Below are 19,740 nucleotides of genomic sequence, written 5' to 3'. Positions count from 1 at the left end.
CACATCATCATCTTTTGCGTATCCACGTTTGACCTGAAAATGTGAATTGCACCACTACGCATCCGCGACTCGCTGAGCTGTTATCACAAAGCGAACATGACCACGTCCAAGTCGTGTTTCAAAGGTCTTATTGTTATCCATGTGAAATCCATATTCAGTGGGTATCACATCACTCACACAATATTCAGACGATAAAAATCTCACAATTTAGGTCTGTGTAACTGTAGCTGCTCCTTTTTCTTTTTTTTTTTTATTATTCCTCTTGATCTTTGCTTCCTCTCTAGCCACCGATTTCCTTCTATTATTCCTACCTTTCAGACCTTTTCATGTGTCAGTCAGTCATTAAACCATTTTTAAAGTGACTGAATGTAGGTTGGCACCCTCTGTGTGAGGTCACCACAGGCGCCTTCACTCTCCCTCCTCGCTGCCCCCACCTCTCCAAGCTTGTCCCTGGCACTCCACACCGTGAAAGGTCAACTGTCACCGGGACTTGTTATGAGGAACTGGAACTGGAACAGGCAGGAAGTGAGAGTGTCTGTGTCTTTGTGTGGATCTGAGCAGCAATATAGCTCAAGTGGCATATGCTGTATAACTCAGCCCTTCATCTTCCCCTGTTTCTCAGGAGATTCTATTTCGTCATATGAAATAAAAGATAGCGTTGATGATAATTTCATTCCTCCCATCGCCATTGTACAGTGTGCTCCAGAAGAGCGGCACCGACTCTTCATTTTCCAGCTCACCCGCAGCACACCCTCGGTATTACAGAGCCAGTTAATCACCCTCCCCCGGCATGAATTTACAGCACCGTCCTTGACCACGTCTGACCTCGGAGGTCCATCCCCACTTGTCAGGTGACATGTCGGGTTGAAGGGTGCTTTTTGCCGGTAATCACATATTTCTCCGTCCAATTTAAAAATCACTTTGCGTAAATTACCTCCACAAACAAATTGCCCCACACCCCCACCGTCATGTCTGTGTGTGTGTGTGTGTGTATACACACCTATCTTTGTATCAGTGTGTGAGTACGTGTGTATATTTGAATGTGTGTGCACGTGTGCTTCCTGTGTCGTCAGTGAGTTTTCCATAGAGATAACCTTGAAGGAGAGCCGGTTGTTCTTGACTTTGATACCAAATGCCAAGCTGCGTCGGGCTCAGCGGTGGCCTGGCTCCAAGACTTCCACGAGACATAATCCCAAAGTTGGGACGGGTAACTGGTCAGACAGTTGGTGCTCACACTGTGGAAGTGTGCCACTCTTGGAGTACAAAACCCCTTCTGAAAATGTTGGGTTCTCACCATTAGATGTTGACCGTTACATTGGCCTAAAATGACATTCTACTGACGTCATGCCTACAGATTTGGGGCCGCGTGTATTTGCTTTCATGTTGTGCAACCACCATATCTCTGCATATCTGCGCTCTAACATTTGGGCTTGTTGCAGTAACTGAAGGCACCTCTGTGATAAGATCTGACAAAGATAAGCTACAAATGTGAGACCTGCCTGAGTTGGTATTTTATTTTAATGCTGACAATTGATTTTTTTTAAATTCACAAATAGCAAGCAAAACTCCTGTGGCTCTCCAAGGTCTGGTGCTAAGAAAACTCTCTCAATACATTGGAAGATACCTCTGAATTAAAATGGCATCATCACTGTGTCAAAGGTTGCATTCAAGTCTAAAAGAATTTGAATCTCTCCCTCTTCAACTGTTAAAAGCAGGTCATTAGAGACCTTGAGCAGCACTGTGCTGTGTAAAGCTCTAAAAATCTGATTGGAATTTCTCAGATCCCTCTCCTGACTCACCATCAGGTTTTCTTTGCTTTCCTCGCGCTCGTATCCACGCCAGAGTCTCCCTCTCCCCCTCTCCCCCTCTCACATTCAGCCCAAGTTAATGGATTCCTGCACATTCAGCTTGGAAATGCTGTGAAGTAAACACCAGCTCATGAAATATTCACCACTCTCCTGTGTGTGTGTGTGTGTGTGTGTGTGTATATGTCTGTGTATAAAACACCGGGGGCCACCCAAAAAGCTCAGGGTGTCTCCGCATCTTGGCTCCGAGCCATGCGAGAAAGGAGAGGCAGCTCTGAGAGTGGGAGCACTTTGCTGCCGAGTTCACTGATGTTCACTGGAAATGCATTTGGACCCGGTTCAGACTTGGTCCAAATGCATGATCTGGTACGGGTTTTGAACCCTCAGAGTCCGTCCTGAACGTGTGCTTCGATCCGGTCCGTTTGAGAAATCCCATTCTCATCTGTGGATTGAGGGCAATAGTGACCACATTCCTGAGCTGCATGAACACAATCCATCCTCAGGCAGACTGAAGACCGCCTCCTCAGCTGACTTCCTCTAATCAGTACCTCTGGGTCTCTCTCTCTCTCTCTCTTTCTGTCACTTGTGCAAACACTTACATAAGTCGCATCTGCGCAGTCACACTTGCTAAAAGTGATCTCATGAACAGAAAATATGTCCGAGTACTTGAGGTCAGGCGAGGGAAATTTGATCTGATCTCTAAGCGCAAGAGGTTTGTATTCGAACGCTTGTGTCCTACACGCTCATATCATAGAGGACGCCTGTTAATGTCCTTTACGGTGTTCACGGTGCCGTCCTCCGCTCTTTGGACCGCTGTCGGTGTCAGTGGAATGTGTCGGCCTACTGTGACCCAGTCTTTGAGAGTGAGTCCAGAGACTGAAAGGTCACTTGACTTAACCCCCACACCAGCTGAGAAAACAAGCCCAAGAGCTGTTTAGTGACTATGTAAAGAGGAATAGCTGCGGCAGACAAACATCAGGTTAAAGCATGGAGCGCGATGGCTGTAAATAAGGCCGTTTCTCACGATAGGCAATGCTCAACAAAACATCCCAGCAGGAGATAATGTTGAAAACTGCAGTTCATATTTGTCTTGTTGTCTTTCTGCGAGCTGCCCCATTCATTGTGTGAGTGAATCTTATCAGAGAATTTCACGTCTCAGGCGGCGACGTGGTTTGAGAACGTAAACGTTTCCATTGTAGGTCACAGTCAGCATTATCTGTCTCATAGCTATTTCTACATTAATTACATACATGTTTTCAGACACAAATACAGTATTCACATTATTTCTACCGTCATATTCCACATGTCCCTCAGAGCTTCATCCTCATTCTGCAATGGTCATGTGTAATGGAAGCCGCCTTAAGTGATGGACCTCATTGTGGGTGCTCGCTGATGCGTGACCTCTGCCGCGGCCTGAGTCACATCGATTCACCAGCAGGAATGGGAAGAGGTCGTCTCTGCTGATCCTTCGGGCACCCGTGTGCCGCTGCAGCGCGGGGACACTTTGCGACGGCACTGACAGCTTGCCCTGCAGATCCACATGGAGCACGCCAGCCTCTAATGTCTGCCTGACCAGGTGCTGTGAAAGCGGGGGGGGGCCGGGGGCCCGAGCGCGAAGGGCACGATGTTGAATCATGTTGTCGGTAGCACACGGTTGAGCAGTAGATTTTGGGGGTGAACAGTGTGCAGCTTATTCTTTCCACTTATAAAACAGGAGGACTGCATGTTCAAGAGAGAGCGCGTCACATATTTCATTTTGTCTGGAGGAGCCACGACTTGGGGTGTTGGATATCATCGCGATGCAGGCGCGAGCGATTCTGCGGTGACGGCACGTAAGCGGGCGCGAACAGATTGTTTAAATATTTTGTCGAAATATATATAAAGAATTCGGGATGTATTGCATCATGATATTGAATCGAATCAAAGCACTTACCTGACAAATTGGAATCCAGTCGAATCGTTGTGGCCAGTGAAGACGCACAGCTCCAGAAAACAGGAGGCGAGATATGAAACACTTTCTCCAAAATGCCACTGTCAGCTTATCTGTCACAGCCCAACTTTGAAATGATTGTGCCACAGTGGGGAAATTTTGACATGATTATAATTTCCATTATTTATATAGCCGCCTGTTCATGGCAAGTTGAGCGCAGATGTAAGAGGTTTGAGAAAGCACTGGGCTCACTCTGAGCTTTATCTCTGGAGGAATATTACACTGCCAGATCTTCATCAGTGGAATGAACTGTTTATAGAATATCGTTTTTTTTTTTTTTTTCCTTTAATAAAGCCACATTCTGCTGATATGAGACTCCGTCGACGCTGCTCGTTCTTTGAGTTGTAAAACCCGGCTATCTAAAGCTATTGAATGAGGACGCCGCAAATGTGTTTCACTGCTCCTTTGCCACTTAATCAGAACGAAGGCTGTGCTGTTTTGAGGGCATTTTGAAATGAACTGTACTTCTGTGGCTCTCTTCCATACCCCTGGACTTTTGTTTTGGGCCGTAAAAGACGACGGCAATGTTTGTCTTCTGTGGGGACTATTCAATGACCTTGTTCTTGTGTCATACACATTTCCTCGGTGGGTTGTGTTGAGTCACACTAAAGCATTTCAATACAACTTCCTGCTTAGCAAATCTTTTAAACTGCCTGTCCAATATTTGCCACGTCTGCCTCGAGATAACCCTGACAACATCCCCGATGACGACGTCTCAACGTATCTCAGACTTAGCACAGATCCCCTCAAAGCTTAAGGGGCCCGTGCACAGCCGCGTTCTTGAGAAGTAAACAGAAACAGTAAGACTGATGCAGAAGCCACTTCATATGTTTTTATTGAATTTGTAATATGTAGCTTCATAGGGAGGTTTCACATTCGCTTTTCGACTACAAAAGCCACTGCACAGTTTTTACGATTAGATTTGTTCCGATGTCAATGTGGGGATGTGGATAAACGGGGTTCCTTCACTTTCAAGTATATCACTCACTCACTCACTCACTCACTCACTCACTCACTGACTCATCTTCTTCTGCTTTGTCCTCCATAAGAGGGTTGCGGGGGCACTGGTGCCAATCCCAGCTGACACAGGGCGAAAGGTCGCTCTTTCACATTCACACCTATTCACACCTCCAGATTTGCATGTTTTTGGACTGTGTAGAAAAAACACACACACACACACACACACACACACACACACACAGGGAGAACATGCAAACTCCATACAGAAAGGCCCTGGTTCCGACCGCATCACAAACCCGGGTCTTCCCGCTGCAAAGGCAAGAGTGCTAACCACTACACCAACCGTGTGGCCCACTTTGAAGTATATGTGGAACAACAACAAAAGATCCAATTTGGCAGCGGTTCCTTGCCCTACAGTTTCATATTTATCAGTTGTCGTTTGTTGAACACAGGCAGTGTTGTGGCTCAAGAAACACAATGGCAAGAGTTGCTGTCGCCTGCCTTGTAGTAAAGCCACAGTATTTCAATCGCTGGTGAAGTGCTACCCTTTCACAGCTCTTATTTTCCATAATGCAACAACGGCTCAGCACATCCTTGTTCTGCATGAATAAAGAGGAGCCACTGTTGTGTCAACCCAGGTTAGTCACAATAGGAACACCGACAAGGAAGGAGCGCCTCCGCAGGCGCCGCTAATCCCACATCATTCAATAAGGAATGAAGGAGACGAGTTCGCTCCTCACTGTTTCAGTGATCTCAGCCGCTGCATTCGGGGCAGTTTGCGTCAGTGAGGTGTAAACAGTCTGCGCCACCGCAGCGTGGAAAACCGTTTGTGTCCCACATATCAACTATTCTGCCAAGGTAAACATGACAAGCCACCGCTAACCTACTTATGCCGCGCCAGGCGAACTCCGGCGGGAACACTCCTTTCTGTCTTGGAACAGTCACAGGCTGAAACACCAGAGACACTGCTGCAGCATGTCAGTCAACACCACCAACCCCCCCCACCCCCCAACCAAAAAAAAGTCTACCTTAAGATGCTTGGCATAATCCTAGTGTGCTGTGGTACACAGCAATGAAAGCACACACACACACACAGTTAAATGTGTGCACCTGCCAGTCTTCATATCATCATCGCTTGACTTGTTCTCAGTTGCGTGGAAGCATTTTGCTCAGGAGTTGACAGCGATGGTTTCTTCCTAAACCCGGCACGCTTCCATTTCTGTTTCCCCCACTGCTATGAGATGAAGGGAGGTGATGATTCAGGGATTTTTTTTTCTGTTGCTTTCTCCCCCTCTCTCCCATTGATCTCACTTTATCACCTTGACGTTCTGTCACGTAGGTTACGAGGACAGCGGAGGGTACCCGGGAAGAAGAAAAAGTTCTTGGGGGAGAACTTTTCGGGTAGTCTTCTCTGCGGAAATGCATTAACTGTCAGGCTTTAAAATAGTCACAGAGAAGGTGTGAGAATGTAGTGTGAGGTGTTGAGGAAATAAAAGGTTATTCTAAGAAAAGTCTTCTTTTTTGTGTGTGTGTGTGTGTGTGTGTGTGCCTGTCTCTGTGTGTGTTTACAAGCGCTTCTGAGACACGCGCACGCATGTGTGTGTGTGTGTGTGTGTAATGTGCGAGTAGAACACCCCAGTCCTGCCTCCACAGCAGTGCAGCATAGCTCAGGGACTGCATGTCACTTTGTAAATGCAAATTGCTGTGTCATGCTGATCAATCCTGTAGGCTGCTGAGACAGGCTTATGTCAGGACCAGTCAGTAGCATCTTGGCTGTATCTATCATTCTGTCTGACCTGCTCTGTGCTCTCTGTCTCTGTGTATGGCACTATATGAGGCATGAGTCAGGGTTTGTACGCCTGGCTGGCTCTCTGCCCTGTCCCTCGAATGTTTTTAATTTGCAGCTGTTTAATCAACAGACATAATCTAACATGTATTTGCAAAACAAATCTCTGTACAGTAAGCCCAACTAACTCGCCTCTCTGTCTGTCTGTTTCTCTTTCTTCAGGATGCAGCTCTAATAAAAGAAATCCTGCAAGACTGGAAGGAAACAAACAGGAAACAACAATCAGCACGGAAGCCTGGTGGAGGGTAGAAGACACCCATCGGTCCATCAAAACACAGACTTCTCAGCATGCTAGCCATGCTGTAGCACATAAAGGAAAGGCGTGGAGATCTCTGGAGAAACACCAGCTGCCTTTTATTAAACACTCCAAAGTCCCAAACCCACACATCCTCCTCTCATCCGTCACTCACCAACCCCTGCAAAGATGCCGATGCCAAGGTTGATGCTGTGGCACTTGTGGTGACGGGGCACAGAGTGTGTGTGCACACATCCGGCAGGCAGGCCGGCGGGTCGCTGGGTGTACAGGCACACCAAGAGGCTATTTCGGGGTGGCCGTGGTAAAAACCATGCGGCCCTGGGCAGGTTCATGGCGCTGGATTACCCTGGTGCTGTTGGCCTGGGGCACACTCCTCTTCTACATCGGTGGTCACTTGGTGAGGGACAGCGAGCACCCGGAGCGGTCCAGCCGGGAGCTCTCCAAGATCCTGGCAAAGCTAGAACGGCTCAAGCAGCAGAATGAAGACCTGCGGCGCATGGCCGAATCGCTCAGGTAACAATAAAATCCTTTACACTGACCAGTCTACAGTGTTTACATGCACTTATGGACAATATTTAACCATTTTTTTCCCACTAAATCTTATCCCAATGTGGCTAAAACCGTACCTGGCTTTCTGAAACATGACCACTGCACTACACTTAACTCATGTTGCAGTGATGCAGTGGACAGATTCTGTTTTCGACGTTTCTTTTTTTGCACAGCTGTTTCTTAGATATTTGATCCATATACAGCATTTGATTTGTTTCTGTCCGCCCAGACATTGTTGCAACAAAGTAAAGCAAACATCCTGTTCCTCTTGAGAAAGTCCAGGAATTAGACTAAGCCTCCAAATGCCTGGGTGTAGCAATACTTTTTATTTTTGTTTTTTTTTGTGGAAAGGAAATCAACTTCTGATTAAATGAGCGTCGTCCGGTAGACATACAGTTAAACCACAGCTGATCGGTAATGTCAGAGACACGGCGTGTGACAGACGGATGGATGGACTGCCTCACACGTATTCTTTTGGCAGACAATAGCTCATTGTGCAAGCCCATTAACAACACACTGTCTTTCACACATCCGAGCTATGTGTAACCGAGAGACAGATGGTCCTGCTCTTATCTGCGCACACTGACATCGCTTCTTCTCGCACACAAACACTGGCTCTGTGCGTCACCGCGAGCATCTCCGCAAGCATCTCCGTGCGCGCGTGTGCTGGGATCGCAGTCCTCGCGCGTGCCATACTACCCGGGAACTCGAGCTTCAGATGTTGCCATTGCTGCTCCTCTGTGATATTGTGATTCACTTTGATGCGAGGCCCTCATCAGCTCGCACAAACATAAAAACACGCGCGCTCATATTGCTTCAGACAGCTGGTCCCTGATTAAATCCCTTGCTTTTGTAATTATTCAGATTTGGCGGAAAAACAAAGGTGGAATTCACGAGACAGAAAGAGCGAGCGCAGCTTTCAATCGACCAGTGTCCAGATGGGTCTCCAACACACTGCATGCTTACTGGGGCCTTCACAGTAGTTTATTGGGGCCGCGCTACAGTGCCTTTCTAAGACTCTGAGCTACAGCTAAGGAACTGGCACAGGAAGCCACGAGCAGGCGCATGGTTTGCAGAGGTTAAGCTTTATAAGCTTTAGACATAGACTGAAGTTGTCTTGTCCTCTGTTCAATTGTGTGTGTGTGTGCGTGAAAGAGAGAGAGAGTGAGCTACAAGCACAGGGGAGAACTCCACCACTTTTCATTCCGAAGTCTATCTTATCCTTATATTGGAGCCCTAATAGACGCAAAGAGGCAGTTAATGAGCTGCCCATCATTCATGCCACAGCCCCTCCCTACTGTGCCCATCGCCTCCTTATTCTCCATGTTTCACTCCTTCTTCACCTCTCCTCCTCCTCCTCCTCCTCTATGTTCCTCCACTAAACTGCTGACAGAGGCACGGCGCCAAGCCAGACTCCAGGCGGCAGGTTGTCACAGGCTGACTCACTATGTAACAGCTCACTAGCGCACACGCGGATCGACGAGCCCGTCGCATGCCCAACGCAGCACAGGGTCCCCGCTCATACATGCGATGCGGATTCAGACGGCACGTGCGTGCCCGTGAATGTCCTGATACTGTACCCGACGCAGAAGCAGCTCTCTGCGAGCATCCCGCTGACATAAGCTAATAAAGGCGCTATCCAAAGAACCTAACCTTTGCATTGGAGCATTCATTTTTTATGAGCAGCCTCACAGTGATTTGAACCCATAAACCTAAATTTATTACACCTTTGTGTCGACTTGTTGCGCAGCAGAAACCCACCGCAATGAGGCTGATTTATAGTTTGGAGTAGGCTTTAACTTGGTTAGTGTCACTGCACCAGAGCAGCACTAGATGGATGTATGAGGCATTATCGGGCGTTGTTATGCATTCGTTATATACCTGAAGAGAACTTGTTTACAATAGCTCATTAGGCTCTGTGATGGATTGATAGCAGCACTGTGCCCATGAGCAGAGGATATTGATTTTACCGATCACAAATAACACATTTCTGTAGCATCACTGAGACACTAAAGATATTCAGTCACTTCAGTCGCTGTTATTGATAATTTTTTTTACCCTTTTTTGCTGAACTCACCCTAAACTGTAGCATGTAATCGGCGTGTATAATTAAAATATTTATCTTTTGACTTATTTAAATGATAAGCACCGCTTTGCCGGCCTGCAAATTCACTCCGGTGATTCCATCATTCAGGCCTTTCATGAATGATTTGCGTGACAGACAGCGTGCCAGCCCACCAATCACCCGGCAGCATTAATGAGAGGTGAGCATGAGGTCGAGTTGTTCTGTCTGTCTGGCTCCGCCCTCTCTGCATCTGTCAGTCACCTCAGGCACGACGCCGCGGCGGCCGCTGAGACAATGACACGTGCCAGCCTGATGATGTGACATCGACGGCATCGAGGGGTGAGAGTGACAGCTGGGCTGAGCGATGAGGACCTGATTGATCCCCAAGGCATGCCAACAGAGGAACAGAGGGAGAGGGGTGTGATGCAGGGGAGGAGAAGAAGAGGGGGAACATGATGGATTGCATGAAGACTGAACTAAGTAAAGAGCAGCAAGGAGGAAATGGAAAATGAGGACTCAGGGGAAAGGCAGAGTTGTGGAGACCACAGTCACTGCACTTGGATGTTCCGTTTCTTACCTCGGCCCGTTTGGTGCCAGCAAGATGACGTTTGCCATCGCACAGTGCAATCCAAACAAATTGATGGAAGGCAGTGTAGCACACTGTTTCTCCAATCAATGTATTGATTACCACTGTTCCACCACAGTGATGCGAAAACCTTTATTTGCGCATGTGTGCTAAAGCTGGGGACACCTTTCACACGTCAGCACTAGTTGGGGACAGTCGGCAAAAAGGCCCGTGTTTGAAATTTTTTGAGCTGATTCTGGACACAATCGGGTAGACGCACACTGATGACCGACCCAACTGCAAACACGTTGCCAACAGCTAATGAAAAAGAGCAGGTGGAACACAGGAAATAGTGTCTGAAGACAACAGGAAGTAGCGGAAATATCAAAACAATGATGCCAAAGAATCTTTTATCCTTTAAACTGTCGCTCTCGCAGACACGGCAGCTCTCGCGAGAGTACTCTCATGTAGTCTCATGAGATCGCTCATCAGGCGCAGCCGTCAAATCTAGGGATGGGACGATACCACTGATATCACACTCGAGTATCTACTGTTGTCGATGTCAGACACACATTTGAGACCCTTTATGAACGTATAAAGCTGTTAACAACACATTTGTTCTGAGTCATTTTAAAGACGCAATTCTCCAACTGTGGAACAAACAAATAAACAGCCCAAACATGACTCAGCGGCTTTGCTGATTTTTATTTACATTTTTATCTGTCTGATATCCGATCCAGTGATTTTGACCAGTATCTGACTGATACTGACCGTTACTAATTCCCATCCCTAGTTAAATGTCGTAAAATAACCTTCTGAAACCAGTCGGTTAGCGTGTTCCCAGCTTTACTCGTGATTTAGATCCAGCACAGATAAAGAAGAGGGCAAGATTGATGCAGAGTCTATTGGAATTGTTTTTTAATGGAGCAGGTCATTGACCATTGGACCTTAATTCCTCTCCTGCCCTTGTGTGCTTTATTGTTTGCTTTTAGCCACGTTAGCTTGTAAAATCCACACCCTGTGCTTTTTGCTGATGTCTAACCCATTTGGTTCCCTGTATTTCAAACTGCAACTGCAGGAGCAGAGGTGTAATTTGGATGTAATGAAGCCACGGTGGTGTGCAAGGTGACGGTGGAGGAACTCATTTATCCTGTAATGGTTTTAACCTGGAGTGCCACCCACCAAACAGATGCTGCGTCCAGGCGACATGAATTTCCATCGACCTGGCCGTCGCTCAGGCCCGGTGAGGGAAGGTCAACCACCGCACAAACAGTGGCCCCTATTGTGGGAGCTGTGTCATGGTCAGGACATCTATGTCGAGTAGGACCGGCTCGCTCTGGCAGTACTGAGGCGTGAAAAGCATGTGAGGTTGTACACGAATCGGTTGTACACGTTAGCGTGGAGACAGCCAAGGAAGGAGATAAATTCAAGGACCTCATTGTTCTTATTATTATTTCTTCTAATTCCCTACTGGTCTTGAAAACCTCATCTGACCATTAGTAACCAGTTGTCATGGTAATACAAGGCATTCCCACTCATAGTGTGTGCTTTGTACTCCCCGCTGCCACATTCTCGGTGGTTTATTAGCTTTACTTATTGGAGTCAAGTGGTTCGTTGTAGCACATTGTGTGTTCCCCAGGAATTGCTGGACCATGTCAGTCAAGGCTTTGATGCATTACAGTGTACAGATGCACATGCACGCTCAGAATACAGGAGCAGCAAATCAAAGGGTCTCCATAATGTAAAACTCAAGTCCGCTTTCATCTACACCTCCCCGAACACTTTACATCTGCGTTCATATGTATGGTTCCACCGCTCAGCATAGTCTTTCTCTTTTTTTCCCCCCTTTCCTTTTGAAGGCAGCCACACTATATTAAATCCTTAAAATGGAAATATATATTCACCGCAGTGCCACCTCGGCCCCCGCCGCTCCAGTCTACCCCGCCCAGCCCTGATCACCCAGTGAACTTCACGGTTACTGGGTGCAGGGGCGGGAGCCAATGATGCGACAGCTGGGGCAGCATTTCAGAGGAAACTGGATTGCATGCTGAACCTCACCTGCTTTCCGACTCAGTGCTCAGTGCCGGTGGGGCTCATCACCCCCTGCTTTCATAGCTTGTCTTTCACTCTGCAGTATCTTCCCCCGACCACCACCACCACCACCTCCACCTTCTCCATCCCGCCTTCCCCGGAGTCAGAGTTTTTCTCATCTGTTTCCTCTCTGGTATCATTTGATTAAGATGCTGTTGAATCCAGCCGCTGTGTCTAGTCTCCGCTACAGATCCTCCACAGATTCCCGTCAGGAATCATTTGTGTCTGGTGTTTTCCTGCCTACTGTGTGTGTGTGTGTGTTTGGATATGTTTTATATGTGCATACATCTTGGATGGGGATGCTTGTAGTTTTGCTTGCACCTGCATTGTGTCTCAGCAGTTTATGTCTCTTTAGAGCGTGTTAGCTAACGGCTATAATATTTCTTTCCTTCTTAGCCTGGGCTCACATGGCCTATTTTTTATTTTATTTTTGCCTTGTTAAAGTGAGCGATCATGTGACTTTCTTTTACAGTTTACCAGCACCATCAACCCCCTGGGAAATGATATCACCGAGGAAATAGTAGAGTGTTATACCTGCCTTGTTAGGGTGTGGCCTTTGGGTTAAGTGTTCTTTGAACAGAGTTAATATTGACAGTAGAATTTATAGGGTTATCGGGAAACAAGCATGTGAGGCTGGGCAATAATTCAGCATGTATTGTACTATAATATCATTATGACCATGGTTCAACATATGTATATATATATCGATATCATTTTTATGATTGTTGTACATTGATATTATAAATACATTTATGTTAAACAAGTGGTCAGTTTGCAATTATCTGGTTTCTAGGCCCTTTTCTACGATGGTCGCAGCTCGCCTCGTCTCGGCACGGCACAGTTTAAGTTGGTTTTCCACTACAAAATAGTGTCAAACTCAAATGACCTGGGGGCCAATGAGCATCTAGTCTGGTCAAGCGGGGGCCGACATAGACATTCTGTCTCTATTCCATCACCGCATGTTATTGATTGGAGGGCCACCAGTTTGACACATGTGACCTACGGAGTCATCGCTGCACGGCTGCATGAAACTCCACACAACACACACACACACACACACACACGAACGAGTGACTTGTGAATCAGTTGTGTTCAGTGTAACTGAATCATTACAATCAGTAAATGAAAACTATTTGTTCAGTACTTCCTCCGTGACCGGAGCACAGACTCCGTCTGACACAGTCACTAAACTGAAATACGGCGGCAGGGTTTGTGATACAGTGCTGTCGCTAAATACACCAGACTCCTCTGTTAAATACTGAGACTTTAGACATTTCTCTGGTAATTGTTGGAGATTAAACCACTTTTTTTTTTTTTTTAGGATTGTTAAGTCTTTGTGACTGATCTACAGTTTGGCATTGTTCAGACGTCGCTTCCTGTGACGGCACTCGATCACTCAACCCAGTCAGTGGCCAGCAGTCTGGTGATGTCACGCGTAGTATCGCCTCAGTTTGCTTGGAACCTCGCCAGGTACTAAAAAAAAGTACCTGCTCCCAGGTACTATGCTAGTGGAAACGCGACTTAACGAGGCGAGGCGAAACGCCTCACAACAGTCATATCGCGCCGGCCCTACAAGCATGTACTTTATTCAAAACACACATTAAGAAATGTGTGAGGTCACAAAAGTTTCCTCCTGGTCCAACACACACACACACACACAGTTATATAAGAAATATCCTCCTTTTCCTCCTCAGTTGTTTCCATGGCTTTGAAGCACAACGTTCAGTTAGTGCTCAGTGAAGTGAGAGGCCAGAGCTTCTCAAGAACCGGGGGCTTGAACAGAGGAGGGTGGGCGAGTGTGTGGGGTGGGGGGGTGTGGGCTGTTGCAACTTTAAAAGTCTCATCTTTATGCCTGCCAGCAACTGATGTTCCTCACTCAGGGAGCAAATTGAGTTTGCATGCCTTGATTACTCATTAACATGGCCTTTTCAGCACTCCACCAATGCCCATGTGCATTCAGACTTGTTCCATTTTTGAATAGCCCTATATAGGGGAATTGGTATCGTACAATGTCACTGGCAGCTCTCTTTCCTCCTCGGCTGATTTGAATCATGACAGATTGCTCGCGTGCGTTTCCATTTCATGCCTGTTGTAGTTGTTGGCAGTTGGAAGCTGAGGTTGCGTAAATGCACATTTAAATCACGTGTGCTTATCGCGGAGCCATAAAAATGGAGTCGAAACATATTAGTTTGAGCCGCTGTGTGAAAATATCTCATTATATTAATATAGAGTTTATTAAATGGACTGAAAAGAGATATCATTTCAACTTTAATGCACAATTAGGCTGCTCGGCTCTAAATTTGCTAAGCCAAATGAGTACAATGCTTATGAGCATGCATCTTCCTCATGTGGGCTCCTATATGTATAACCAGGGAAAAAAAGCCATAAAGGGCTGCAGAAGACCCTGAAGACTCGTGCTGTAGCTCCATGACAAGGAGCACACAGGGAATAATCAATTGTCCGTGATCTTATGATCTCGTGTTTTTGTCTTTTTCAGTCCGTCCTCGCACAACTTTGTGAAAAGAGGCCACCGTGGCCACTGCAGCGCTAACGCAGCGTAAATTACGTGTAATAATCAGAGGGGATTTCCGCTGTGGCGACCGATAAATGGTCAAAGCACAGCAACAAATTAGCTTTAATCTATTTACTGCACTTGAATAGCATGAATGAGCATTTTTGTTTTGTTGTCCCCCCCCCCCCGGGTGATTCTTCCCGTGAGCCAGAATAGCCACAAACTTAGTGGGAATATATACAGTAACTATGAGAGGATGATTAACTTATAGAGCTTATCAATCTAAGGTTGAGGTCAAAGAAAAAAATACTTACCCCTGAATAACAGCAAGAGTGAAGGTTCTATTGATTAAAACAAATTAAATAATGTAGTAGAAGATATGAATCAAACTATAAAGAAAGGAAGTGACTCCTGGGTTTACTGAAAAAATAAATAGTGCTTGGTTGTATTGTACAGAATGTGGGATGTAGGTCAATCCTCTGACCATGAAGTTGAGCTCAAAATAAATAAACCAGGACGAGACTGCAGGATGCTACTCTCTGGTGTCTTGGCTCATGAAACAGACTTCTCAGTGGCAAACGCTGAACCACACTAGCCCTTTTTACGCCGCAGCCTTTAAAGTCTCTAATGAGAATCACATCACACCAGCGAAATACCCACCGGACGAGTGAGCGATCATTTAGACGATAAACACTTTTCACGTCTCCAAAAATCTTCTGCACCTCATTAACAACCAATGGAATTAGGTGTCGAAATGAAATGATCCACAGTTGTGCAGACACGTGGCCAGCAGCAGTTACTCTCACACCAGATTTATTTATTTATTTATTTATTTTTTTGGAGATTTTATTTGAAGTTTCACAATGTAATTAAGTCGGGCTTGTTTTTCTGGCACGCAACGTCGTGAGCTAAAGACTCATTACAGCCAAGCAAGTGGTGTTTACCCAGACGGCTGTCAGAAAAATTGGTATTGAAGTCCGTTTTATATTTACTGGGGTTTTGTTTGTTTGTTTGTTTTTTTAATAGCTTGGCTGCTCTGACTTTTTTAAAGGAGTATATGCATGAAGTTAGTGCTGGATCCTTCAGCCTCTTTTACACTTAAATTAGCAGGTGTAGAAGACATTTCTTAACTATATTATATTGTCAGTATTGTGCCGCCCACTCAACGATAATGTATTATTTTGCATCTTTTACTTTGGTATCTTTAAGTCGATGTTTATGTGGTCAGAGTGGTGAATTCAATTATGAAGTGCTATTCCAATGGCTGATGGCCCGGAAGATGAATGCACCTCATAGCGTTGCACTAGAAATGGTGCGCCGCTGACAAAATTAGAGAAGGTGAAGGAAGAAGAAATTGGCGTTTTCACCCAGGTCTTACATTCCCACTCGTCGTTGCCAAAGTTGATTAAGAACCCACGTGCATTGCAGAGTAATTTCACCTGGGTGTAAATGCAAATTAACTACGTTCCCACTGGTGGAAAAACCTGTTTTAACTTGAGAGTAAATTGTTTTTTTTGACCACTGGGAATGGAGCATTACTGATTGACAACAATTTTATTTACTCATTTTCTTTTGCGTGTAAGAAATGTGTCATAACGTCAAACAGCTCAGTGTTATATTGTTAATGTTTGGGGGCTTTTTTTTGTTGTTGTTGGATTATGGAAAGTTAGAATTGACGTGACCGATGTAACCGACTTAATCTTGTTTTCACTCTTTCTGAGTTAAGCTGGGATACAGTCATCTTTCATGCAGAGAAGAGTCATTTTTTCCCCTTTACTCCCTCTATGATTGCCAACACACTCCCATGTTTCCTGGTCACAACCTCTCCCGCTTTCTCCTTTTCCCCGCAGGATACCGGAGGGTCAGGCAGAAGCAGGTTCCCTGGCCGTCGGAAGACTGCGTTCCTTGGAAGACCAGCTAACCAGAGCCAAACAGAAGATCCACAGCTTCCAGAAACTCACTGGAGACGGTGAGGAAGGCAGGGCCAACCTAAATGTTTCGGGGAAGGATTTGGCACAGAGGTCGGAAAAGTGAAAGCATTGATTTTTGAAGCCATGAAACCTGTTGGCAGCGGCTGTGAGCGATCGCCTACAGTCGGAATCTCAGACTAGTCCCGCGTTAAAGCTTCTGACGACGGAGCCGCGTCCCGTCAAATGGGCAGAGTCCTGTGTGTTCTTGCATGGAAGCTGTCAGGCGAGTGGCAGAATCGTGTGAATGAAGTGGAAGCTGTGTGAATACCCCGATGGCGGAGAGAGAGAAGGGAAAAAGGAATGACGGGGAAAATAAAGGACATGTGAGTGTAGAGGGCAGCGTAGGGTCAGCTTTTCTATCTTACCGCAGGGGAAGAAAATGCTAAAAATACCCTCCAGCTTTTTTCCACCAAGGGAGGGAGCAAAGGAAGAAGTGAGTGTCAGAGAGGAAGGTTAAAAAAACAGATTTTTTTTCCCCCCCCTCTCCACCACAACCACCTCTGTCTCCTCCTGCTTGAGGCTGTCTATCCCATTTTTTGTTTGTTTGTCTCTCTGCAGAAACCAGAACTGTGCGCTCCATGTGGGTCACTCAACATGGTTTGGCTCCGGCAGGTGATAGTGTCAGTCTCAGACGAGAGTGATAAAATGGTTAAAGTAAAAAAAAAAAAAAGAAAAGTATTTTTGTGTTTATAATAAAAACCGAAAACCTCGCTTTGTGCCGTCAGCTGTAGTCCCCAGCAGGTGCTCTGATGTTTGGTTCTTTTTTACACACACACACACACACACACACAGAGGTTTGTTCTGCTGTGAACTATCCGTGCTCCCCTCTCGCTGCAGGCCCCGGGCCCACTCAGGAGGAGCTGCGGAGAAGGGTGGAGAATGGCGTTAAGGAGTTCTGGTACTTCGTTCGCAGCGAGGTGAAGAAATTGGCCAGCGTCGAGGCCGGAGAGAGACAAAAGTATGCGGACACACTTCTTCAAGACCTGGGACATCAGGAGAGGTGAGCAGACCTGCACAAGGAACGTTGAAACATTTCTCAAAATGTTCCCCTAGTAAACCAGTAAATCCATGGAAGAAGAAATGAATCGTTGAATACGCAACAAGATGTTTAATCAGATCTGGCTGGATGTCGGGCTTTTTGCATCATTTAAAAACCACATTTGTCTTTGTGTCAGTGAGTTTTTCTAAGACAACCAAACATAAAAAGAAATGTGACTATATTTAACATAATGTTTTGGCTTTTACTCTTTAAAGTACCTCTAACTTGTGATGTAGTTTACTGTTTAGCCCATGAAAAATGAGTGTAAAATCTATTTTACATAGCCAATATTTTTTCATGTAAGGCCTGGGACATGTGAGCAGCTCATCTGCCGTGTGAAACTTTCTCTTTCTTTTTTTAGTTGCACGGTATCAGATGAGAGCAGACTCTCGTGCGTGCGCTGTGGCTTCCCTTCTTAACCAAAAAAAAAAAGCACTCGTCTATTTTCTCAACGAGCCACAGGTGGTTGTGATCTTTGACAACAGCTTCTCATCAAACAACTTTATTATTCCACTCAGGGAGTTTGATGGCAGCACAGGAAGGGCTCATCATTCTATTAAAAAAAAAAGTACATAATACACCGCAAGACAGACAGACAGACAGACACGCAAATGTGAGTTCACTCAGAATGAAATTGACACCTGTTTCACAGTAAAACCACTTTGGTGTTTTATTTCCCCTCAATGTTCCCTTGAACATGTTTTTTAACGAGGCATGATTACATGATTATTCATCAACTGACTGTGAAATATTTGACAGACTGCACGGTCCAGAGTCCTCGCAGGACGTTAGAGATTGGACGCAATTTGAAAAGTTTATCATTACCGAGACAAAACCCTATGTAAAACATAGCAGACATTGTGCAACAGGCGTGAAGATAACACACTTCCTATTTGAGCAGCAGACTATGCTGCAAGCATGCATGCACCAAGGCAAAATGAACCTCAAAGAACACGTGTGATAAACTGCTGAATATAGAACTAGATCAGTTTCGATCATCCATCCGTCTTCTGCCACTTTATCCTCCACTCTCAGCTACTGTCAATTTAGAGCTGGGGAGTCAAACATATGGCCTGGAGGAGGTTCCAATCCGGCCCACAGGATGTCACAAATACTATTGTTTTGCAGTTCCAGATACTTGCAGCTAAATGTTTTGTGTAAGTTGTAATGCTGTAATGTGGACATAGTAATATTAGGCATAATATTGTTGAAATTGCATTTGTCTTTCCCAGGAAACTTCAGGTTGTTATATAATATAATGACTGTATGTGAAAAGATGTAAAACTAAGGAGAAAAATGTGGAGCCCTTGTTGTTGACACCCCTGATTTAGAGTGTCCAATTTACTTAATTTACCTAAAAAAAACACATTGCATGTTTTTGGACTGTGAGAGGAAACCGCTCCATACAACTCCAACCGTTCCAACCGCGTCGCGAATAACCTTTAAAGTCATTCTTTCAAACCAAATTCCCCAGGTTCACAGCTTCTCTTATGTGAGAATTTGCTGCTTTATGTGTTTCAAAAACAAAATCACCCAATAAATAAAAATGCAAATGCATTTTTCAGTTCATGCGTTCGTGTAAGATTTAGCTCAGGAATCCCTGCGTCGCAAAAAATAGCAGTGAACTGAATCTTGATCCTGATTGACAAAACATATGTATGCTCCATGCAGGACTTGAAGGCAACACTTTGCAGCGGTTGCTAAAAGACAAAGGGCAAAGGCCATGTACACACACACACACACACACACACACACACACACACACGCCCTCTCTGTCATCTGGATGGCAGGCTTCCACGGAGCTGAATGAAGAAAGGCCTGTTGTCACGTCGCCAAGTGGTTCATTGTAATCCTGGTGGAGTGGTTTACACAGCCCCGTTGTCTTAGTCTTTGCTGCCCTAAGCAGCTTTCCAAAGACTGATTCGTCACTGATTCCTCCCACTGCTCACACACACACACACACACACACAAACACACGGCCACTTACTTCTATATGCATTCCCTTTCAATTTAAACCCTCCAAGATTTCTCTGTGTGTGCTGCAGGCTAACGCTTCGTGAGCCAACACAAGATAGAAGCAGAAATAAAAAGA

The 19,740-nt window shown here is 45.7% G+C and overlaps 1 protein-coding gene across 1 annotated transcript in view; it reads left to right on the top strand.

The window, feature by feature from the left end:
• Positions 1-19,740, top strand: part of fut8b (fucosyltransferase 8b (alpha (1,6) fucosyltransferase)) — an 84,174-nt gene that overhangs the window by 34,508 nt on the left and 29,926 nt on the right. Inside the window, exons 2-4 of the mRNA XM_044049095.1 lie at positions 6,764-7,370; positions 16,490-16,608; positions 17,447-17,609. Coding sequence (XP_043905030.1) covers positions 7,168-7,370; positions 16,490-16,608; positions 17,447-17,609 — 485 coding nt within the window. The 5' untranslated portion in view covers positions 6,764-7,167. The remainder of the gene's footprint in view (positions 1-6,763; positions 7,371-16,489; positions 16,609-17,446; positions 17,610-19,740) is intronic.

This window comes from Solea senegalensis, linkage group LG17 (assembly GCF_019176455.1).
Source record: "Solea senegalensis isolate Sse05_10M linkage group LG17, IFAPA_SoseM_1, whole genome shotgun sequence".
NCBI lineage: Eukaryota > Metazoa > Chordata > Actinopteri > Pleuronectiformes > Soleidae > Solea > Solea senegalensis.
The sequence above is the reverse complement of the archived record's forward strand: the minus strand, read 5'-3'. Positions and strand labels throughout refer to the sequence as shown.